This window comes from Sinocyclocheilus rhinocerous, unplaced genomic scaffold, assembly GCF_001515625.1.
Source record: "Sinocyclocheilus rhinocerous isolate Xijiao unplaced genomic scaffold, SAMN03320098_v1.1 scaffold1004, whole genome shotgun sequence".
NCBI lineage: Eukaryota > Metazoa > Chordata > Actinopteri > Cypriniformes > Cyprinidae > Sinocyclocheilus > Sinocyclocheilus rhinocerous.
The window spans coordinates 1,231,396-1,256,891 of NW_015627248.1; the positions used below are offsets into that span (position 1 = coordinate 1,231,396).

General features: G+C 36.3%; 2 protein-coding genes across 3 annotated transcripts in view; both read left to right on the top strand.

Moving 5' to 3' along the window:
• ahctf1 (AT hook containing transcription factor 1) overlaps positions 1-6,420 on the top strand; it is a 23,845-nt gene extending 17,425 nt beyond the window's left edge. For both annotated transcript variants that reach the window (XM_016534839.1, XM_016534845.1), the window contains exons 27-36: positions 360-516; positions 648-863; positions 975-1,983; positions 2,570-2,660; positions 2,775-2,872; positions 2,964-3,226; positions 3,330-5,355; positions 5,446-5,561; positions 5,656-5,726; positions 5,924-6,420. In XM_016534839.1, the coding sequence (XP_016390325.1) occupies positions 360-516; positions 648-863; positions 975-1,983; positions 2,570-2,660; positions 2,775-2,872; positions 2,964-3,226; positions 3,330-5,355; positions 5,446-5,561; positions 5,656-5,726; positions 5,924-6,122 (4,246 nt within the window). In that variant the 3' untranslated portion in view covers positions 6,123-6,420. The remainder of the gene's footprint in view (positions 1-359; positions 517-647; positions 864-974; positions 1,984-2,569; positions 2,661-2,774; positions 2,873-2,963; positions 3,227-3,329; positions 5,356-5,445; positions 5,562-5,655; positions 5,727-5,923) is intronic.
• A 92-nt stretch (positions 6,421-6,512) lies between these two features.
• kif28 (kinesin family member 28) lies at positions 6,513-20,291 on the top strand. The gene is made up of 24 exons (XM_016534856.1): positions 6,513-6,775; positions 7,250-7,339; positions 7,507-7,698; positions 8,001-8,204; positions 9,400-9,435; positions 9,642-9,869; positions 10,719-10,873; positions 11,252-11,363; positions 11,481-11,548; positions 11,680-11,822; positions 11,902-12,023; positions 13,084-13,174; positions 13,263-13,323; positions 13,407-13,530; positions 13,690-13,852; positions 14,229-14,332; positions 14,554-14,661; positions 15,510-15,796; positions 15,875-16,009; positions 17,062-17,228; positions 17,839-17,933; positions 18,075-18,213; positions 19,552-19,700; positions 20,131-20,291. Exons 2-24 carry the CDS (start codon positions 7,265-7,267, stop codon positions 20,287-20,289), a joined length of 3,117 nt encoding a protein of 1,038 aa, XP_016390342.1. The 5' UTR covers positions 6,513-6,775; positions 7,250-7,264; the 3' UTR covers positions 20,290-20,291.
• The last annotated feature ends 5,205 nt before the right edge of the window (positions 20,292-25,496 follow it).

A 25,496-nucleotide genomic window follows, 5' to 3' on the forward strand; every position in this document is an offset into this window, starting at 1 on the left:
TGCAGCCCTAGTTTTCATTCATCAATAAATCCTGAAAAAAAGCATCACAGATTCCCCCCAAAAAATAAACAAATTTCATTTTTAAAATTTGTATTAGTATTAGATTTAGATAGTATTGTATTGGAGCCTATGATCAAACAAAATGTTTATATTTATGTTTGTATATAATAGTTTTATAAATTTCCCCAAATTTCCAATTAATTCCCATAAATTCCTGGTAAGGTTCAAACTTGGAATATTTCCAAAATTCCCCAGACAAAGTTTACCGGAAATTTTCCGCCCCTTTGCAACCCTAGTTATAAGTTCCTTTATTTATGTCTCAAAAGACACTAGTAACATCTCCCTTGCTTTGTCACCAGGCTTCTGGACTTGGTTGTGCAGCCATCTTCCCACAATTCTCCAGAGAGCACTAATTTGCCTGGCACTCCTACAAGGTCCATTACCTCATGGGCTGGTCCGAAGAGTGTCAGCAAGGCTCCTGAGCTCAGTCTGCTACAAACTCCGCAAGTGGTAAAGGTGAGACCCTATGGTTTGTGAAACTTTGCACAAAAGCTCATAAACATATTTGTGACTTTAAATGTGCTGTATGTATTTCCTCAAGTGTTGAAAGAAATTACCCTCTTCATTATAAACTCATTGGTTTTTAGAGAGCTCGAGCTTTGGCATCTGGCCCCGTTTTTTCAGCCTTCACCCCACAGTCTATTCTGAGGAGCAGCCTACGTCCCACTCCTGTGGCCACCCCTTCTGCCTCCCCAGGCCGTTCAGTCACTCCTCCTCTCCGCTCCAAAGAGAGCCGCATTACCTTCATAGAGGAGGCTGATTCGCCGGAAGCTCCCAAGGGCTCTGTCCACTGGAGCAATGGGGTAACATGCCATTTCTACATCTAAAATCAAATGTGAAATGAGCTTTGATGAAAAGGAATTTAAAAAATATAAGATTTTTTGCTTTATTAATATAGTTGTGGTTCTTTACAGATTCCAATAAGCAGGGAGCTCAATACACCTAAGATATCTTCCCTACCTCCTGAAGCAAGTTTTGCAGCCTGGAGTGAACATTCAGATGCTGAAGAGGAAGAAGCAGATCTAAAGAGGATGTACATGCCCTCACTAGAAGAGAAAGAGAATCCTGATGTGGAATCTGACAGTGGATCCTCTGTCAAAGAGATCCATGCAACGGAGTCCAAACAAGTGCTTCCCACTCTTGTGCGACGGCCTAGTCTGAGGCAAGAAGCAAGTCTTGTATCCAATCAGTCCGATACCACTCTTGAGTTCCATGATGCTCCTGCTCCTGAGGATTTTATGGTAACACAAGCAAACAACAGCGTGGATCGGGAGGTGACCGTAAGACTTCCAGACACTATGCCTCCTGTAGAAGACGGCACAACTGCAGAATTACCCTCCGTTACGCTGCCTGAGGAAGAGCTGAATATAGCTCAGGAGAGTGATGCAGAGGAAGACTCGCCCCATGGAAAGAGACCTTCAGATACACAAGAAGCCCAAAGTAGGAGTGAGAAGCTTGAGGTGCATGTTGATATTGAGAACGATCGTGTGAGGGAAATAACTGAGGTGCAGATTGAGGAAACTTCAGAAGCTCATGTTCTCAAGCCGTATGTAGTTATGGAACCAGAGCTTGTTGTTCAAGTTCAGGAACCAAGCCTAGAAGCTTTGGCTGAGATTTCTAAACATCAGGAAATCCAGGAACCAAATGAAGCTGAAGAGTCACAAAACGCATCCTCCATTTTTGTTGAAGCTCTCAGCATTCCTCTTACTATTGAGCCCGTGAACCAGTCCATGGAGGAAAATGCTGCTTATGACACTATTGATGAACCAGCTATCACAAAGGTATCAGAGGCAGTACCAGAACAACTAGTCTGTGAGGCTTCTGTATATGAGATTCCAGCAGTTGAGTTGGTGAACCACGAACAAATGACTAATGAAGCTGAGATCAATGAAGAATGTAAAGAAGAATCTATGGAAACCTCGGGTACTTTTTTTTTTCTTTTGACATGCAATACCTTTCAAAACTTTGGGGTCAGTAAGAGTGTTTTTTTTTTTTTTTTACTAGAATGAATTATGCAGCTTTTAATTGCATTAAATTAATCAAAAGTCACTGTAGATATATGTTACAAAAGATTTCTATTTTAAATTAATGCTGTTCTTTTGAATTTTCTCTTAATCAAGAATCCTAAAAAAATGTATTCGGGTTTCCACAAAAATATTCATTAGCTCAACTTTTTCAACATTGATAATAAAAATATTTTTTTCTTGAGCACCAAATCAGCATATTAATTTCTGAAGGATCATTTGACAAGACTTAAGTAATGGCTGCTGAAAATTCAGCTTTGCCTTCACAGGAAAAAATGTGTTTTAAATTGTAATAATCTTTCACAAGGTTACTGTTTTTACTGTATTTTTTAAACTAATAACTGCAGTCTTTATGAGCATAAGAGACTTTCAGAAATGTTTAAAAAAGTTCTGACCCCAAACTTTTAAAATGTACTGTAATTGTTTTTTATGACTGATAATTGTACTGGTAGGAAGTTAATGTCTAAAATGGATTTATATTTTAGATTTGGATGCCTTTGTGGAACAGCATTTATTTGGCCTGGATCAGTCTCCAACTTTAACCCGGTCCAGTATTAGGGAGGGATCACTCAAAAGGTGCTTGTTAATGACTTGCCCATCATGCTTTCTGGGGTGCTGCTTTACATATGTTTCTCATGTCCTGCCATTTTACCTTTTTTGACTTTTGTCGGTTCTGTCTACACCCTATAGTGAACCAGGTTGTGACATTAAGGAAGTTCAGCCCACTTCTGAGAATGCAGCAGATCTGAAAACACAAACATCAGAACCTGCTACCTCAGAGTCCAGATGTAAGTCCATCTCAGGTTTAACATTATAGTCTTTAACGTTAAACAACATGGTAATGATCCAGATCTAACCTCCATATAATTCTCCAAACAGCTGTAGTGAGCTTGAATGACACTGATGAGCTCTCCAGTGCCGAATTTTCAGAGGAGTCAGAGGATGAAGAAGAGTCTGGAGATGAGAAGGTGGAGGACTCAGGTAGTGAGGTTGAGATTATAGATGAAGTAAAGGGTAATGGCAGGAGTAACCACCAGCCTGCTCCTGCCCTTTACATGGAGGAACTCCCACCACATGAGCAGTACCTCCAGGATCAAGCCAATGCGGTGCTGTCACTGGTCACACCTGAGGCACAGCTGAAAGTGCGTGCATCACTTGAATCTTATTTTGATGTTAGAACACTGACCTGTTGTACATGTACTTATTCTCCCATTGTTTTTTTTTTGTTTTTTTTTTGCTCTGCAGGTTCTAGACACTGACATGCCAGAAGAAGAAGGTGAAGTGGTAATGGTTGGCCTTGGCCCTGCAGATCTAGATGAGGAAGATGCAATGTGTTATACGGAGCTTAAGCCATCCACCACTCTCCTGGTGCCTGTAGAGCTGGCTGAGGAGCAGCATACACATCTTGTAGATGGAGGAACTTTACAGACCCTCTGCAGTGCACCAGATGGTACAATGCCAGAAGAGTCCGATGGCTTCACGCTCGTGCTTAATCCAGAAGTAGAGGAACTGCCTGACACTTCAGAGTTGGACCATAATGCAGCATTACTACCTCTTCTTGAGCCAGAAGAACCTCAGGATGTGGAGAATCAGCTTACAACTAACTCTGAGGTTGTCATCTTGGATCATACAGTTCAAGTTCCAGAAAACAGATTGGAAGACGTAAAAGACTTGGTATCAGACATTGAACCTGTTGTCATTGGTGTTCCTAAAATTGAAGACCAACCAGCTGAGGTCCTCCAGACAGTTGAACAAATAGTCACAACAGAAGCAGAACCTTCTCTTCAAGAAACAAAAGATCATTCCAATGGTGACAAGCTAGATTCTGGTCCTCGCGTCATGCAGGAAGAATCACATACTCCTATTCATGGGGAAGTATTCAAGTCTTCTCTGCTAGAGAAAGTCTTGCCTTCAGAAGAGATTTTAGGTAAGGTCAATGAAGTTTCTACATTGGACACAGAGGTGTCAACCATTGCAAAAGACATTATAACTGAGTCTAACCAAATAGACACTACACCCTTGTTGGCTGGAGAAGTTGAGGAACTTTCCACAACCAAACAAATGGGAAGGCCAAAGTCGCCAGGAAGGCCAAAGTCGCCAGGAAGACCCAAGTCACCTGCCAGAACAAAAGTTGAAAGATCTGGAAAAGATTTTGAGGAAGTTTTGGAGAACATTAAAGAGGTGCCATGCAGCCCGTCATGGAGAACTAGGAAAACCGTAGCATTCCCTGTACCCAACTATGATACAGAAAAGGATCTTACTGAAGAGGAACAAATGGATTCTCAAGTACCTTCAACACCAAGACGTGTTACAAGGAGTGGCAGGCAGCTCCAAGACTATCAAGTTCCTGTTACACCCAGAAGAAGCTCAAGAAAAGCAGATGCAGAACAGCGTTCTAATGAGAACGACCAAGACATGCCTTCTGAGAAAGTATCAAAGCCTGCAAGTCCGGCACGCAAGACCCCACAGAAAGCTACACCTAGGAAAGGATCCAGAAGAACCAGGAGCACAGTGGTTGATGATAATGATGATGGTGAAGCTCTGTCCACTGACGACTCAGAAACACAGGTCAGACACAGTACCAAAAAATCCCAAGCACCAATCATTGAAGTTCCAGAAGCTCATCAAGAAGTCCCAGAGGAGACGATACAGCCTGCCAAAGCACGTAGTAGTCCTAGTAGGGTTACACGCAAGTCTACCAGAGGGCTAGCTTTAGAAAGTTTCCAACAAGATACTGCAGAAGAAGCCACAACTCTAAATCAACCTCTTAGAACTCCTCCAAGAAGCAGGAGAAAGACAGTGGCTGGCACTGCAGAAAAAGTGAACAATGCAACCTTTATTATTGATGATGCACAACTTCAGAGTGTTTCAAGACGACTTACAAGAAGCCGGCACTGGAATCAAGGTGAGGATCTTGACAAAGAAAGACCTGATTTGACTCCTCTGAAAGTGGAGACTGAAGCTCAACAAGCTGATGCCCTTGTAGAGCGACTCAAAGACGAGGAAGCCAGGGAGGAGAGTGTTCCTGTTGTAACTGAAATTATACGTGCCAAGAGAAGACCCACTAGATCAGCAGCACCTCCATCACAGAATGAAACGCAAACGGCAGACATTGAAGAATCAAAATTGGTGGTGTCCGATGAAATACAGGAACATGCAAGCAAGTCACTTGCAAGCGCTAGACGTACACGAGCAAGCAAGGTATCAGAACAAAACTCGACGGCTGTCGCCGAATCAGTTACTCCCGTAGCTGACCTGAAAAGAACAAGAGGTAGTCAATATTTGAATGCCTCGTTTTGCAGTAATTTACAACACTTTAATATGCCTTTAATCCAATTCATCTGCAATCTTTTCATTTTAGGAAGGAGAAAAGGAACTGTTGTACGAAATGAAGTTGAAGTTCCAGAGGTTTTGTTGTCGTCGCCTGTGCCTCAAACACAAAGCTCAGGAGGTGAAGGTGATTCTCAATCCAAAGAGGTAAGCAGCTCTTCCATAAAGTTTGAGTACCAAAGCAGCTTTCATTTGTGCTTCATCACACTTTAAGCTTAATTAATTCTTCCATTTTTTGTAGGACAATGGCCCTGTAGATGGCGTTGCAGTTGAAACTGAGGTTATTAAGCCCAGAAAGAAGAGGACAACCAGGTGAATGGCCCATGTTGCACAAAGTCCTATTGATATTGTAATATAAGAAGCATGGTTATAATCAAAGCAGGTTTTTGCATTTTTGGGCTACAATCTTAATCTGCATGTCTGAGTAATTGAGTAATGTGTTGGTTGTGCATCACTTTGCTTTATTTTGATTATCTTACCCTAATTATTTTCTGTCTTCTTTTTAAAAGAACAAAAGCTGCTCCAGAACCTCCACCTCCTGTTGAGATCAGTTTTCTCTCTCCCCTCGCCAGTCCGGCCGAACCGATTGCTAGAACCGAAAAGAGAACGGAAGAAAAGGAAACCCCTTCGCTGAGGATGAACCTACGCCGCAAACGCATGATGGATGCCATTTTTCCTAAACCCGTAACAAGGAGGAAGAAGCTTTGATTGTGAACTGTTTAATTTGGACTCATTTCCCAATTTGATTTCTTTTTCTGCTCTCCTTACTTCCTAAGAGCTCTACATCCTGCTGTTTTCTAATTAAGATAATCAGTGGATAGTGTTTGGAATAAATAAGCATCTAATTTGGGATAAATAATTTTGTATTATAAATTATGCTGTTTACAGTAAGGAACACTGAGGGACTTGAGCACCAAAAAAAGAGAGGTTTAGTTTTTAAATGCGTTTCTACTAATTGATGCAAATGTAAATAGCCTTTTAGGTATGTTATAAATAAAATTTGATATTTGTGAGTTATTTTGTTACTTGTTTTGTTTACAGGAAAGATTGTGCAACATGTAAAGTCAGATCAAACAATTATAAGGTTTATGGTTGTATCATATAGGTGGATACTTTACACTGGTTGAACGTGTAATAAAATCATCCATATTACATGGATGGACTAATTGCTTTGATGGTCTTAAGCTGGTGAACACAGCATTATTTGTTCATTGCAGACAATAATGTACATTTATTTTATTTTTCTTCAAATGCATCAGTTTTATTTTGAACAGCATTGTGGACTCATTTGTAATGCCTGTTTGCTTTCAAATACAGAACAAGAATTTACAATCTTTGATGTATTGTAGTTCTTCATAGAGGTACTGATTAGACCATTTTTACCATGACTGTTTTCCTGCAAAAATGTGAAAAAGACATTTAAATGATTATTGTAACCAAGATGCAATATATGTATATTGCTTTAATAATACTACTTATAGAGGGTTGTAGTGGTGTTCTGTGTTTTTTACCAGCCCAAGTCAAGTCTGTAAATCTTAATTATGTGCAATAGCAGTAACGGCTGTGTTTGCCTTAGCAATCGCCACTAATAACCAGCTGTTAAATACTAGGACAAGGAATTGTTCATCTAAAAAAAGTCGCCACAATGACCTAAATGAGAAAGAGCACTATTTACCTCTATTATTAGAGCATGGAGACTGGAAGTGATCTTTAGAGAAGCCAAGGCTACTGTATTATTCATTTTGCTGGGCCCTGGTAGAAAGAGAGAGTAACAAAGTGCTCAGGTTTCATTCACCCTGTCGCTCTGGCACTCATTCTGTGTTTTCTGTGTCCAGTGTATTCACGTGAGCATGAGGGTGAGGGGAATGGAAATGGCCAGCAAGGATTGTGTGAAAGTGGCAGTCCGGGTCAGACCCTTCAATAAGGTTAGTGCAGCTAGATCATCTCAACTGCAAAGATGTAGTGAGCTGTGCTTGAATTTGTTTTTAGGTTAATTTGACAAGCTTTTATTTGGCTGTCCTCTATAACAATGCCTATTTGAAATGGAAGAACAGCTTTAAGCCTTTTAAAATCCAAGATTTTTCTTATACAGAGGGAGCGGGATGCGGGCAGTCGCTGCATTATCTCAATGACCTCCAACAATATCAGTATTCAAGACCCTCGCAATCCGCAGAACAGCCGCACATTCACTTTCGACTTCACTTACTGGTCTCTCAGTGGCTTTAGTAGGAATAAAGATGGTCTGTTCGTACCTGAGGAGACAGGTGGGCGCTACGCTGACCAGGTAACAGATATCGGGTTATATAGAGTATATCTCATCTTGCAAAAGCGGATGCGTCTTTGTTCATGTTTGCAAATGTGATTGTAAAAGCTGCTTTTTGAAGTTTTAAAATCTTGCATCCGTCTACAATTGCAGCTATATTTATTGTGATAGTGTAATTATACAAATACAAAAATAATTTCCGAAAGGACAATAAACTAAACTAACTAACTAATTGGTTTTGTAAAGCCTGATTATCTGATAACAGCTGAACTAACAAAGTTCCTATTTGGTTCAATCCCTCTGTCCCTTGTGGTCATTATCAGGCGAGTGTGTTTCTGGATTTGGGGCAGGGCATCCATGATAATGCACTGCAGGGCTACAATGCCACATTACTGGCATATGGTCAGACTGGATCTGGGAAGAGCTACTCAATGGTTGGTTATGGTGCTAACAAAGGCCTTATCCCCACCCTCTGCGAGAGACTGTTTCAATCTATCAAGAGCATGCAAGATAGCAGGCAGTGTCAGGTTTGTCCATTATATTTACGTAACATCTCACTGTTTTGCCAAATTTACACTGCAAAGCTGGCTTCTGAAGTGACATTTAGGTGTCTTTACACTGACTGGTTAATGCTGCTCAGAGGTGGCATAAATGCATTTGCACAGCAATGATAACCATATTCTTTGATACTAGGTGGATCAGAGCAGGCTTAATTAAGTCTGGCTTTTATGTATTATGTCTTTGCAAAATATTTTGAGAAGGCACAGAGCAGCCTTAACTTAGCTGTGCCTTTTGAAACAGGAAAAATGGGTGAAAATATTTTGCAGTAATGATTAAATTTGCTTTTGATTCATATGAAATAATGCAATCATTGTTAAAGTTTGCTCTCAGTTTCTGTGAGATTTGGCTTGGTGTGATTTAGAATTATTTTCAAAACTATACTCAAGACAAGTGAAACTAGAAGGATAAATTACACCATAATGGAATAACCTGTTGACAAATACAGTAGGTTTAACATTCATTAGGATGAACACTTTTTGGTCAAAAAGCAATTATAATCAATTTTGTAATTGATGCAATTGATGTAATTTTCATTGTCAAAACTGTTCACCAAGAAAACAAAAATTAAGTATTTGAATTGCATATAAAATTTCCATTTGGATTACACTGTTTAACATAAACTAATGAACTTAATGTGATGCATATTTGTCAGACGTACATAAATGAGACGGGTAAGAAACATAATATTTTTGTAATAGAACTAATGAACTGAATGTGCGAAGAAAAAAAAAACAGGTTTATATAATTATCAATAAATCATATTTGTTTCAGTCTCATACATTTTAAGTAACTGAATATGGTTAGCTATATTTTAACCATGTTTATACTTTTTAACTGAATAAAAATGAATACATCTTAAATTTAGACCTAAATATTGTAAATAATAATAAAAAATGCATACATACAATAATACTGTTAGGAAAAAAAACTGGTTTATATAATTATCAATAAATCATATTTGTTTCAGTCTCATACATTTTAAGTAACTGAATATGGTTAGCTATATTTTAACCATGTTTATACTTTTTAACTGAATAAAAATGAATACATCTTAAATTTAGACCTAAATATTGTAAATAATAATAAAAAATGCATACATACAATAATACTGTTACCTGTTATATTTCATAAGAATAAAAACCTCTTTTTAACCAAATACAGGTATTTTTCAGCATGTTGGAAATCTACAATGAACAGGTAGGAATTCATCTTCATCTGATGCTTATGAATTCACGTTTAACTGTTTTGTATTTAACGGTTCCCAAAGTCCAGTCCCCAATTTATTTGTAATCGCTGCATAAGTGTACTATGGATGAAACCGTCTGCTAAATGATGACTAGCTGATGTTTATGTCATTATGCAATATTTTACTTGACTTGCGTGGCACCTCAAACTGTGCTCAGGTTGTAGACCTTCTATCGAAGACCAGCCGATCTGCAGGTGGTCTTCGGGTGCGAGAGGACCAGCAGAGGGGCTTCTACGTGGAGGGGCTGAGGCGGGTGCCCTGCGACAGTGCAGCACAGGTGGAGCAGCTGATGGAGCAGGGAACACGCACACGCACCACGGTGGCCACACACATGAACGCCAACAGCAGTCGCTCGCACATGCTCATCGTCATCCAGCTCAAACAGGTGTCCATTCTGACAAGCATATCGCACGCTAGTCTGAAAATGTCTTTACTAGCATTGTTTACACATGGCATTAACCTGCAATCACCCATTCAGAACCTATTTACTTGCATTCATCCACATCAAGAACTTTTTTTTTTTTAATCCAGATAACTGATCTGATATTTTTTCTCTCGCACAATATTTGAAATTTATGGCTATGTGATGAATAGAAAAAATGGTCGCAATTACAGTTATGGCAACTGCAATTAAACAATCATGAAAATTTGTACACATATTTCTATTTACTACTACTCCTGCTGTGTCAAAGGTTTCTGTTTACAATGTGTTTCTTTTATCATTGAGCATTGTAGCCAATCACAGGTGTGTCACAATGGCCAATCAGGGGCCTTTAATTCAGTCGCTCACTGAACTCACTGTTATGAATGCTGTTATTATTACCAATAATTTGTAGACACAATGTAAATAAGATATTTGCTGTGCAGTGCAGCTAAAACCATTAAAAAAATTACTTAAATTTTTCTCTTTTTCATTTAGTTTAACTTGATGTATTAAAAAAAACATTAAAAAACGAAATAAAAATGAATAAAAACTCTGACTCTTATTAAAAAATGTCAAAAACACACAACAAAATTACCTGAAATTAAAATCAAAATGGACAATACAAAAATAAAAACATTCAAAGTATATTAAGAAAAAAAAAAGCTATAATAGTATCATAATGATACTAAAATGACACTGCTCAGTCCATGAGCTCCCGCTTGATTGAGTTTCAATGATATTGTGAATGTAAATGATATTCAGTGTTATTTGCTCAGAGATTCTTTACGTGTATTTTCACTGTGCTTGTAGATTTTCTCAAAGGAGTGCATCACCAAACAGTCCAACATTTACCTAGTGGACTTGGCTGGTAGTGAGAGACAAAGGTCATCAGGGTCAGAGGCCGACAGGCTGAAAGAGGGCACTGCCATCAATCTTAGTTTAACTACCCTTGGAAATGTCATCAGGTCAGCAGATATCTATCAGATATTTCCTCATTTTCAGTGTTGCCTATGGAAACGATGTATATCAGTTACTCTTGTTGCCTACAAATGCAAGTGATGCAATGTTCTCTGTTACTAACTGTAGTGAAAATGACCTAAGAGTACTAATATAATAATCGTATTTAGCAGAAGCTTTAAGATAATGTACTGTAGGACTATAAAATCATTTAAATTTAAGTCAATATTTCATGTCCACATATTTATTTGGTGATTAGCCGTATAACCAAACTTTGACAATAATTAAGCGTGGCTTAAGTGTCCAAATACATTTTGGGGCCACTGTAGTTTGATTTGTTTTTAATATGCTGTTATTAATAGTTTTTGCTTTATCTGTCTATAAAGTGCTCTAGCAGACATGGCTCTTGGGAAGAAAGTAGTTCACATCCCTTATAGAGACTCTGTCCTCACCAAATTACTGCAGTCTGCTCTTGGTGGTAACAGTCGAACCGTCATGGTAAGATTCTGTAACTTTACCCAGAGTTTCTCAATTTAAACTAAACTAGAACAAGGTAGGTGTGATGTTTTAGAATTAAATAATTTGCATTGAAGTGTTTCTTGTCTTCATGCACAGATTGCAACCTTGAGCGCTGCAGATATTTGCTATGAAGAGTCTCTTTCTACTCTTCGATATGCAGAGAGGTGGGTTGAGTTCTTACCTAAAAAGTCACATTTAGTCATCACTGTATATACAAATGCCCTGCTGAATATAGATCATGTTAGTTTTCCACCAGGATAATATATTCCACCAGACACTTTGTCCCTCTTTTCAGGGCCAAGCGTATCCAGAATAAAGCTGTGGTGAATGAAAGTCCCACAGAACGACTAGTGAAGGAACTCAAGGCAGAAAATGCAAAACTACTTTTGAGACTAAGCCGACTGGGCCAAGAAGGCCGTAAAGCTGATGATGAGACGAGTATGTAAAGTGATAGAAATACAAAGAAACTTTTAAATGCAAGTGCATTTCGTCTAATTAAACATGTTGTCTGTTGTAGAGGAGCTGCGGCGATTGTTGACTCATAATGAGCTGCAGATTCAAGCCATTCAGACGTTGTGGGAACAACATCTCCAAGAGGCCCTAAAAGACTGGGAGACTCAGTATGCAACTATAACACAGGTACACAAAGATGCTCTTTTACATGGTGTGACTGTAAGATTTAAAACACTAACTGGTTTCTAATAGCAATGCCTGGGAACATACATATTGACCAAATGTGTACATTGAATTCACTATCACTTAGAATGCATATGCTAAATTCATAAATGTAAATGTTTTCATAAATGTAAATGATCTCGGAGAATTCACAGTTTAAACGATTAAAGATTTGACACAAATTTATTTTCCTTTACACGAGGCTGCAAAAGCTGAGCATTTTACATTCATTCAGTGTTTTGAATTTGCGTTTATTTGTGTATTTTTAGTTTTGATTTTAATTTCAGTTTTAAGTTGACTAATTTGTTGCGCTTAGTTTTTTTTTATATTTAGCTTTAATTTATATTTCTTTTAGTTTGACTAATTTTAGTGCTTCAAATTATTTTAATGTATAAAACATCCAGTAATTTCTAGTTTTCGAATTTTTTAGATACAATTTATATATACTGTATGTGTGTGTGTGTGTGTGTAAAGAGAGAGGGAATAGCCCAAGTTAAAATAAAAGTAACTGTAAAACTATTATTATTTATTTAGTTTAACCAAAAAGTCATTAGCAAACATTTTAATGCCTGGTAGTTCACATATATTTTCATATTTAATAGGCTATTTGTTTATGAATATACAAATCAACTATTTGAACTTATTAACCTGTGATCTGTACATTCATTAATGATTAATGATCATTTCTTTTTAAGGAAGGCTTTTTCTTTTTTAAATGTACTTTTTTCATCTAATATTTATAGTTTTTTTTAGTTGTGTTTTAATTAACAGAAACAATTTTTAATAGTTTTAGTTGTAATTTTAGTTAAAGATAACAACACTGTTATGGACAGTTTCCCCTCCAGCAATCAAGAATCCTTTTGCTCATTTATTCTCTATCTTGGAAATCTCTTTCCACTTTAGGAACGAAGGATGATGCAGATGCATCCGTACGTAATGAACATCAATGTAGTTGTGTTTTAATTAACAGAAACAATTTTTAATAGTTTTAGTTGTAATTTTAGTTAAAGACTTTCCGCTTTAGGAACGAAGGATGATGCAGATGCATCCGTACGTAATGAACATCAATGAGGATGCTCAGCTGTCTGGCGTCGTGAAGCTCTTCATTCAGGAAGGTGAGTTTGTCTTACAGTAGTGACATCAGACCCGTTATATCGTGCATATATGAATTGAATGCAGTATATATGTTTTTTTTATGAGAAGGTGAATGGGATATTGGTCTGGCAGACAACTCGCCCAGATCGCTCTGTATCAGGGGTTTAGGGTAAGTCAAGCATGAGAAAAATGATGTAGATTGTATCTGTTTTTCAAAAAATGTGAGCCGCTATTTTGTTTTCCTGTTTTCAGAATTCAGGAGAAACATGCTATTTTCTCAAACCAGCAAAGGAGAGTATCAATTACTCCTGTGTCCGGGTCAAAGGTCATTGTGAATGGAGTGCCAGTATCTAAGAGGATAGAGCTGCAGCATTTGGTGTGTTTTATTATGTGTATGAGCTAAATACACTTTAATGATAAAGACATTTCTCAATTCATCATGATGCATATTTTCAAATATGAATGAGAATGGTGATCTGTGTGTTATCAAGTTATCAGTTGAGTGTTAAACTGCCTTTGTCTCTTGCTGATGAAGGATCGAGTCGTCTTGGGTTCAAACAGCACTTACCTGTTCATTGGCTTCCCTTCGGAGCGTTCAGGAGAGGACTGGAGTCGTTATGATTATGATTACTTCCAGTCTGAGCTGGCAGCGGCCGAGGGCTTCCATATTCAGTCTCTGTGTGACGATCAGGGCCACCGTACGTGTGGGGTTTGGATTTGAAATAGATTGAAATGTCATTTTTTTTTATATAGATATCTTTACGTTTGGCCTAATTTAGATGCATTCAGTGTTTAGTGTTATTTATTAACTATTTTAGTATTTAATAATATTTTGAGTTAGCTTTTATTTTTATATTTTTAAGATTTCATTTTAATATTAGTTTTAGTAATTTAGCTGTTTTTGTCATTTTTATATTTATTTATTTTATCTTTGCCAAGGCAACATTTCAATTTTTTTCGTTTTTTGAAGTTTAGGCTTTTCATCTAATGGTTATATTTTCTTTTATTTCCGCTTTATTTCAATTAATGAAAATGATTTTTAATAGTTTTAGTTAACAATAACAACACCTACAGGGCCACACCAGCCTGACCCCAGTCTACTGGCTGTGTTTTATGACTATATAAAGCTGATGCCCATGGTGACAGAAGCTAACCAAATGAGTAAAGAGTTAAAGAAGGTGAGTACAGTGACAACACTTGCATGATCATGTAAAGTTTATCAATTCATTTTTGGCAAGCAATGCCTCTTAGTATGAAGTATATTGGGCATTTCTACAATGGCAGTGTTAACTAAAAACTTTTTGATGTTGCATCCAAGCCGGTATAATTTCAAGGCTTTTGTATTGTAGCAAAACGTAAAAAACAATACACCTTTCAATCGTGATTCTTATTTTTTCAGGGAGTTGAATTCAAATTGGAAATCAAGAACCTGGCTATGTCAGACTCTAAGGGTCATGACCTGGAGAAGGACATTGCAGTGAGAGTGACATCTGTGGAGAGCAAACAGGTGAAAAATCTTGATTTAATTACAGATAAAGCGCCTTTTTTTTGGATATGCATGACACATAAGAGGAGCAAGAAGAATGTGACCAGCAAATAGTCTCTTTCTCAGAGTATAGAAGAAAGTAGGACTTCAAAAAGGAATGTACAGAAGTCTTGACTGCCAACCAGTGTTTGACACAGATGTCAGCTGATGTGGTCTTCAAAGATATAATTAGATGTTTTTGAAAACATGGACCAGTGTAATTGAATAAGAGACTAATACAATTACAGCATCAGATGTAGAGGCGAAGCACGAGGGCGTTGATGTTATATTATCCCTCAGCATGCACAAAAACATTCCGGCTCTCACCCGATATTAAAGGCATAGTTTACCCCAAAATGACAATTTTGTCATCATTTACTCAACCCCATGTTGTTCCAAGCCTGTAAGAGTTTCTTTCTTCTCTTGAACACAAAAGAAGATATTTTGAAGAATATTGGTAACCAAAAAGTTGCTGGTAGCCATTGACTTCCATAGCATTTTTTCCTTATTATGGAAGTCGATGGCTACCAGCAACGTTTGGTTACCAACATTCTTCAAAATATCATCTTTTGTGTTCAACAGAAGAAAGAAACTCATACAGGTTTGAAAGGAAGCATTTTGTAGCATTTCATTTTATTTTTCCTAAAGTTCACTTTTATAGCAAGTTTTTTTTGCACTAAAAGCAGTCCTAATTTAATTTTACATGCCTATATTCCACCCTCTCTTTGACCCTTATATTTAAACAGGCAATTTTTGCTCCTATGCCTTTCAGACTAATAAAAACATGAGCTCTGTTATGATCTAAATGTCCGTGTTTTTTGTCTTGTTAGGTATGGATGTGGTCCAAAGCCAAATTCGTCAACCGTAAGTTTCTGATGGAGGAGGTGTACCAGCAGCAGGTGGTAGGAGGAGAGGGGGCAGACCGAGCTCCTCTTCCCAGGGACAGAGATCCGTTCTGGGATCCTCTGGAGCCCCTGCACCTGGGCAGCGCTCACCTGTGGCTGCAGTCCCTGGCGTTCCGCATCCCTCTGGAGGAGCAGGTGGAAGTGGTGGGTCCGGAAGGAACAGAGGAGGCCATACTGCAGGCACAGCTAGTGCCCTGCAGCCCAACAGGATTGTGGGTTACATTTCTGCATTTAAATGTTTAAATGCGCAATTTAAATATTAGTAGTGTTATGATATTTATACACTGCAGGCCCCTGGGAGAAGACGACATCCTTATTGACCCGTCAGAGCTGCTTGGGAAACGACTGGACTTTCAGCTGGTTGTGGATCAGTGCTGTGGCCTACGCTGGGTTAAAGAGGCCCGGAACCGAGGCGTGCAAATCGGGTTAGTTTGAATCAGTGATGGCAGTATGTAATGGAGAGTTTGTTGAACTCTGCATGAAGTATTTGTATGGATCTTATGAAAGCTTAGTTCCGTTTCAGATTAGAAATTATACTTATGCATGTCCTAAAATAAATTTATGAAAGATTAATTATGAAAGATCAATTTATTTGTAAAAGATTACTTAATTCATGAAGCATTAATTTATGAAAGTTTAGTTCTCTTTTATGTTTAAAATAATATTGTATAATTATCATAAGATTGATTATCAACCAAAATAGTTATTCAGATTCAGACTAACTGCAGTGCATAAATTGTCTGATTTCATTGTTATTTTAATATTATTTATGTAGTGTTAAACTTTTATTTTTATATTTTCGGTTTTCATTTTAATTTTATTTACTTTTTTAAAATGTTGTTGTGATTTTGTTATTTTTTTTAGTTTGTTGTAATTTATTTTTAAGTCCATAGTAATTTTAGTACTTGAGCTTATTTCAAAATTTTCTTTTAGTTTACGTTTTTCATCTAATATTTATATTTGATTTTATTTCAGCTTTATTTCAATTGACAAAAATCTTTTTTTTTTCTTTTTTTTTTTAAGTTTTAGTTTACAATAACAACACTGTGTCTGATGATTTGCATCCCTATTGAGATTAGAAATTAAATCTTATTTGAGCTCAAGTAAGAGCTCTGTGTTCTGCAAGCATCATCAGTCATCATCTAATAATGTGTCCAAAATCCTGAAATCCAGATCCTTCTGAAGTTGGCTTGTATATGCTACTACATGTGTTTTACGTTAAATTTTTTTGGTTTTGTCCGTAACTGCAGTGCCTTGAGTACATGTACAGTAAATGAACATACTTTCCAGAAGGCCAACAATTCACTAAAAATGTATATATTTTGCCATTCTAAAATATATAAGCATTGATTTTCTTGTAATGTTACAAGAATAAATGAATAAATAATCAACTCAAATAAATAAATGATTAAATAACAGGCTAAATGAATAGCCTAGAGACTGAAGTTCAACTCAGGATCTGAACTCTGATTGGCAGGTTTCAGGTGTTTGACTGCCCGCAGCCTCTCTACACTCCAGCGGTGTGGCACAACGTGAACCCGCTCTTGGATCACAGAGTCCAGTTCACTGCTCTGAGAACCTCTCAGGAACTGCTCAACTTCCTGCAGAGCAATGCCCTGGTGCTGGAGCTGTGGGGCCTGCAGGGTAAATGTCTCTGATGCAAGAAATATTACACTTGGGGTTGGAAAGATTTTTTATTTTATTGAGTGAAGTCTCACCAAGGCAGTAAAAGCAAGGCAGTAATATTGCAAAATATTATTAGAATTTAAATTAACTGTTTTCTGTTTCACTATATTATAAACAGTAATTTATTTCTGCAATAGCAAAGTTGAATTTTCAGCAGACTTTACTCCAGTCTGACAATATGCTGATTGTGAAAACACTTGTGCAGCTTAGCATTTGTGTGGTGCATTTTTTTCAGGATTCTTTGATGAATAGAAAGTTTAAAAGAACAGCATTGATTTGAAATATAAATCTTAGCTTGTAGCATTATAAATATATTTGCTGACAATTTAATCAATTTGATCAATGTAATGGGTAATTTATAAGTAATATCTAATAATTTAATGGGTAATTTAAAAGTAAGATCTTACCCCAAACCTTTGAACAGTAGTGTATGTTGAGATTGAAATAATAAAGTCATTTGATGACAGAAAATACAAAGAAGCTGTGGAAACTGCAACAAGAATAAAACCAAGCCATTTGCCTTCAAGGCATTCTTGAACTTCTCCAATAAACATGTTTGTGTTTGTAGAAGGATGTTCTGAATTAGTCTCCTGTATGGATGGAGTGAAGATGACTCAAGAGGACAGCATTATTATTGACAAGATTAGTGCATCAGAACACTTGGTATATATATATCATAAATAAACAGACCATGTATATGATGTTTCCAATAAATGTTCATTATGTTTGTTAACCCACAAAATGCTTTACATGAGCCAGTCTACAAAACCTATTCAAGTTGCATGTGTATTTATGTTTGTTTAGACTGCAGAAACTGGAGGCTCTGACCTCAGCTCATCTCTCCGAGCCCTTCATCAGGACTTGGAACAGCTGAGAAATTCTAACGCAGCATTAAAGAAAGAAAACAGTGCTCTGAGAGAGCAACTCAACTCAGCCAGAAATGGTGACTACTTTCGGTTAAGTCATGCGGGACATTATTGCTCGGTCAAGATATTGGGGGCTCATCCGGGATCAGAACCCTAGTTATTGTGTTTCCATTTTTTATTTTTTTTATGGCTTTTGGTTTAATGGTTAAATTAAATTTTAGTAATCAAAAAGCATGTCTGATTAATTGAAATGATCAAACTTAATTTCACAACAATTTATTAAAAGTTAGGGCTCTATGAATTTAGTTTTATTTTTTCCCAATTTCCTTTTTTTTTTTTCCAAATTCTGTGTTGTGTGTCTTAATTTTTCTGGTTTCTGTTTTAATTAAATTATAATAATCAAAAAGCATGTCTAATCAATTGAATTCATAAAATCATCTTTATTTAATAATTTAATAAAATTTATACAATTATAGGGCCCTATAAAATTTATTTATTTATTTTTTCAGAAATTCAGTGTTGTATGCTTTGATTTTTCTGGATTTATGATTTAATACAATTAATTAGCAAAAACACTGGTAATCAAATTAATGCATAAACCTTTTTTTTTTTTCCAAATTCTGTGTTGTGTGTCTTAATATTTCTGGTTTCTGTTTTAATAAAATTTTAATAATCAAAAAGCATGTCTAATCAATTGAATTCATAAAATCATCTTTATTTAATAATTTAATAAAATTTATACAATTATAGGGCCCTATAAAATTTATTTATTTATTTTTTCAGAAATTCAGTGTTGTATGCTTTGATTTTTCTGGATTTATGATTTAATACAATTAATTAGCAAAAACACTGGTAATCAAATTAATGCATAAAACATTCACAATTTAAATAATCTTTTAAAATACGATCAAATGAAAATGTAACAATTAATTTTATTGCTTGGCAAAAAAAGTGCTCAACAGAAGATTACTGATTATATTAAAACAGGAAAGAAAAAATGTGTGATATTCCTTAAAAATAAGTTTTATTACTACTACCACTACTTTAGAAGAACATTTACTGTTAAGTACATACATTTCTGTCATAATTTCCGGTTAAACCAAAGTTAAACCAACATTTTATTTTGACGGGTTGTCATGAAGACTGAAATGTGTATGCTATGTATGAAATTAGCCAAATTCCATGACATTCTGGACCATACTATACTGTAAATTTTTTTTTATGACTGGATTCCTCAATTCTGTTTTGCATCACAGAAATTATGCAGTTAATGTTAAAATAACAAGCATGAAACATGCAGAAACAAATGTATTCTCACAACAGCTCAGCATTTCTTCTACAAGTGGGCCACTATATTACCTAACATGCTCAGTTTATAACACACATTATGTTATTCTTCCTCATTTCTGCCGCAGGTGTGGAGAATAACCGCGGTCGGCAGGAACGCAGAGGCAGTCTGAGGCCCAGCTGTGATGCTGAGTTTGCCAAAGCCTTAAAAGTGTTCTACCACAGCATGACCTCTGTTAGGGGGCAACTTCAGCGGCTGCGCAGACACAAACCCAGTGTAAGTAGGCAAGTCCCAATCTATGAGTCATGCCAATCAGCCTCTGTGTTCAGAGGTCGCCGTGATTTTGCCAAGTAAGACATGTTCCTGGATCAACATTACTGTCCAAAAATATAGACTAAACCCAATCCCTACCCCTAAACCTAACCCTACCCATAATTTATTCCTAAAATCAGTGTGAAATGATAGCTGATTAACAAGGGTGTAGAAGCACCTAACCCTGATCGTAAGCCTAAAACAGATATTTCCTGAAAAGTTATTCCTCAATTCTGATTGGTTAATTGGAATGTTGTTCCAGGATCAACAAGGATGTTGATCCAGGAACATGTTGTACTTGGTAAAATCACGGTCACCGTGTTCAGACGTGAAAGTCTTTTTGGTTGTACATGCTTTGACTGTAATGTGTCTATACATGTGTTTGTCTCCATAGGAGGAAGCAGACCTGCTGGGTCTCAGACTGTTTGTGGATGAACATACGTATCTCTTGAAGGACTTTTCTGAACAGTTGGAACAGTGCGTCACCACTCTCAAACAGGATGTGGCTGCCATTGTACGTCGAAAGCGAGAAAAGTCTGGGATTTGGTCCTGATACGCCTATTAAATCAATGGGATTTGGTCCTGATACGCCTATTAAATCAAACATCCTGCTGCATGAACTTGTACAATTATAAGACTGAATCTTGATTGAAGCTTGATAAAGTACTAGATTCATGAAAAAGACTTACTGTTTGCAATTTTTTTTTTTAATATTAATGCTCTGATTTGGTCTTCAGAGTACATTTAGAATAGGACACCACCTATTATTTTGAAACAGTTAAATGCAGTATGTACCATATATTAAAGGGGCCATATGAGGCGATTTCAATTTTTCCTTTCTCTTTGGAGTGTTACAAGCTCTTGGTGCATAAAGAAGATCTGTAAAGTTGCAAAGACTAAAGTCTCAAATCCAAAGAGATATTCTTTATAAAAGTTAAGAGTCAACCACGCCCTCCTAAAACGGCTCGTTCTAACACGCCCCCACATACCTACGTCACGATCTGGGAAAATTTGCATAACGCCGCCCAAATGTTAACGCAAAGAAAGAAGGCGTAACTTTATTGTTGCCGCCGCCGCCGCCATGTCGTGAAGGCGCTGTGTAAAGGATTTGCCACTGATGATTCAAACGCGATTTTTGAGCAGTGTAGAGTAGCGTTTGTTGTTTGTCATTTCTCCGATCACAAATGCAGACATGGTTTTATGTTTACAGCGCGATACGCAACGCGTAAAAAGACAGTATAAGTCATAATAATCAGTAATTATGTCCCCACTGGATGCAACAAATGCCTCGTTTATAATGGGTTTTAATGTTTTTGTCTCGTCGCTCCGGCTGGGACACAAAATGTATACAACCAGAGTGCACTGCACTGAATATTATATCCCACAATGCAATGCACTCAACCATTAATTTCTACTGTGACAAATGAACTACATTAGAAGAAATATCAACCTTGACTTTTAAAGTTTTGACTCATTATTTGTAGGGCTGGGTATTGACACAAATTTATTCATTTGGACATATCAGGTACAGTACATCTCAAAAAAAATCTTTCAACTAATGCTGCAAATACAGGGAACCCTGTCTGTTGGTACATTACTATAATATTAAAGGTTAAAATTAACAACCGATTTATATACAAACATTTAAAGGGGTCATATGATGTTGCTAAAAAAGAACATTATTTTGTGTATTTGGTGTAATGAAAGGTGTTTATGTGGTTTAAGGTTAAAAAAACACTAGGACTGGGTTTTGACACAAATTTCACGATTCGATTCGATTCTCATTCACAAGCTTGCGATTCGATTCAATATCGATTATTTTGGATATAGGCCTATATCAGGTACAGTACATGCCAAATTTTCTACTATAATACTGAAGGTTAAAATTGACTGATTTGTTAAAAATACACAATGAAGTTTTTAAAATAAAGTTACAATTACATAGTAATATTTCTACTTCAATTAGTTTTTTTTTTTTAAATATAAACAATGGTGGCTGTCATAAAAACTTGATGGATTTATTCAAACATAAATTAAACACTAAAGAACAGTAATATATGAATATATAATGAATATGTTATATGGTGCATATATTTAGCAAAATGCCCCTCTCTACAGTTTATTTACAGTTTAGTTTACAGTCACCAAATATGCTTTTCTGAGGTAAATGTGACATTACGTGACATTGTTTACAAGACGTTGGACAGAATTTGAAATCTGAGACTTTGTTTCATATTAAAAGTACCAAAGCACAATGCTTATTGCGATATATTGGATGGGAAGTGCCCTTCAACCTTCCGTCCATTAACTGAAAACAGACTAGACTAATCGATTGATTCGATTCTTGGGATTTAAGAATCGATATCGTTCCGCAGAAATGATAATCGATTAATATCGAGATATCGATATTTTTACCCAGCCCTAAAAAACACACTATTTTCCACATACTGTACATTATTGTTTCTCCTCTAGGCCATGCCTTTCTGAAACGCGTCGATTTTTACAAAGCTCATCGTTCTGAAAAGCAAGGTGTGCTCTGATTGGCCAGCTATCTAGTGCGTTGTGATTGGCCGAATTCCTCAAGCGTGTGACTGAAATGTTACGCCCCTCACCATACTGTGTGATGCCGTGTCCCGGCGCGATGAGACAAAACCAATAAAACCCATTATAAACGAGGCATTTGTTGCATCCAGTGGGGACATAATTACTGATTATAATGACTTATACTGTCTTTTTACGCGTTGCATTGCATCGCGCCGCGTAAACATAAAACCATGTCTGCATTTGTGATCGGAGAAACGACAAACAACAAGCGCTACTCTACACTGCTCAAAACTCACGTTTGAATCATCAGTGGCAAATCCTTTAAATATGAAAACGTACTTACAGGCTGTGAGTTAGCATTATTTGTCAGCATCATAGACTGTGGTCAGCATGCGCGCCGAAGGGGAAACGGGAACTGAATTCCCCGGAACACTGGCATTGTAGGCTAATCTCCCAGGAAACAGTCCTCGTCCACCGTAAAATGCGCTGCACACATCTGAATATTTGGGTTGAAGTGTCATTAGGCGGTTTGTATAATCATGTTTCTACTCCAATTTGTTTTTTGAAATATAAATATTTAAACTGGCTGTCATAACTTGTTTTCATGACGTATTTATTTAAATATACATTAAATATTGAAGAACAGGTTATGTAAAAATGTTAGTATGTAATATAGCGCATATATTTAGTAAAATGTTCCTCTCTAGAGTTCATTTTTCTAGCCAACTGTCAAGTTTGTGGATATTGAATGGCTTTCCTGAGGTACTTTCCAAGGATGAAACACTGATTGAGCGTTTACATGAACTGTCACGGCCTCGGGGTGGGCTAGGCCCTAAGAAAGGGCCTAACTATTGTAAAAATTTCAATTTTTAAATTGTGTTTTTAAATTACAAACAATAATATTTTAATTACAAGTCAGCAGTTCTAATTTTATTGTAGCAATTCATAATTTGACTATCTAAATAATTTATGAGATTGTGTTGGAATGTGAATGGTTAAATGAAGAACGCCCATTTACTCCCTATTAAAATTCTTACGCCTAAATTACAGGGGGCCAAGAGACACTAATTTTCAAATGACAGCTAAATTGACCAATCAAATGGGTGGGGTTTAACATTACTAACTACTTTGTGACAAGTTCAGCCAGCTGTGGAGAACACAATCGAAAAAAAACAAAACTGATAAACGAGTAGCTCGTTGTTCAATGTGGGAGCGCAAGTAACATTATTGAGGAGGACATCGTTGCTAATTTATTATCTACACCGTTTTCAAGATGAAGTTTTGGAGGTAAAGGCTGGTCAAATTATGAATTGCTACAATAAAATGAGAACTGCTGACTTTTTTTTACAGTTTTTTTACACTACCATTGAGAAATTTTAGCCAAAGTATGTTATAGACTTTTCATTAAGAATACTTTTTTCATTAAGAATACTAAAGAATCATATCAACTTGTGGAAAATGGGCATCTGATGACCCCTTTAAAAGAACATAAATTGAAAACTGCAGTGCTGCAGGAAAGTGGAGTAGATTATATGGTTTTACATTTTAGATGTATTATTATTTGTTATGTGTTGAATGTTTTTAAGGGGAGACACTGCAGGCAAAAACACTATTTTTTCATGCACCTGTCAATTTTGAGATTTTGGGCTTTTTGGCTTTTCATAAAGTGTTGATTAAGACTAGTGGAAAGAAAACATCCAAAAACATTTGTGTCAATAGATTTCAATTACAATACATATTTTTAAAGGCTGTTTTCTCAAAATGAGTTTTTTCTCCTACACTGAGCCATAATCTCCACTTCAGTAGCACTTACACACACCAAACTTTACATTTTTATTCCTGTCTATATTCTGAAGGTTTTTACAGAGGGATTTGTTCATATATAATTTGCTTGATTGTATAGGCCTACAACATTTTATTCCCCCCAACATTGTGAAAATATATTGTTTTCTGGCTGTTCAAAGATTTTTCTGAATTATGGAGTGACAAAGAGATACCCAAAATTCCCTCTATAAAAACATTTGCCTCTAATATGTCAAAAAAATTAAACAAGAATTTGGAAACTGACTTCATCCAGTGTTCAGATTTTTGTACTAGAAATGTATGCAAATTAGCATATTTCATTAAATAATGCCTCATCTGCATATTTAAGGGGAGACACTGTAGTGCAGGCAAAAGCACTGTTTTTTCATGCACCTGTCAATTTTGAGATTTTGGGCTTTTTGGTTTTTCATAAAGTGTTTTTTCAGACTAGTGATAATTTGCTTGAAATTATCTACAACATTTTATTTCCCCAAAAATTGTGAAAATATATTGTTTTCTGGCTGTTCAAAGATTTTTCTGAATTATGGAGTGACAAAGAGATACCCAAAATTCCCTCTGTAAAAACATTTGCCTCTAATATGTCAAAAAAATGAAACAAGAATTTTGAAACTGACTTCATCCAGTGTTCAGATTTTTGCACTAGAAATGTATGCAAATTAGCGCATATTTCATTAAATAATGCCTCATTTGCATATTTAAACAACATTTTACAAAACTTGTAATACAAACTTTTTTTGCAATTATCAATGTAATCAATCAACCGGGTAAGTAAGGTGATAATTAGTAGTTAATTTTTTTTTTTACCCTATTCATCTGCAGTGTCTCGCCTTTAGAAAACTTGTAATACAAAAAATTTTTTGCAATTATCAATGTAATCAATCAACTGGGTAAGGTGATAACTATTAGTTAGTTATCATTCAGGGCCTGAATTTTATTTTTTAAAATAAGGGAAATTCCCCTCTTAGGTGACTCTTGTGGGGGGTGGGACATATATTTTTTTATTTAGACATTTTTCAAAAATATAATTATCGCACCTAAATGTTTGATCATGCAGTGCATTTTTGTTTTTACATTGTTGCAATTGCTGCACAATAGCTTACACACAGCACAAGCCTGATTTCGTGAGCTGTACTGTACACTCTAAAAAAATGTGCTAGCTCAACAAAAAAAATGAATGCAACAATTTGCATTTTTTTTTTAGTTATGACAACTTCTAATGAAATTATGTTCAACCAACAAACTACATTGAGTTAGAAGAACTTAGCAATTTGTAACAAACATATTTTTAAGTTAATCACTTAAAACAATTAAGTTGCTCCGAATAATTAATTTGTTGGCCTGAAACCAATTTATCTTTTTTTCAGTTCAAATCCACAGCTATCATGGCACACG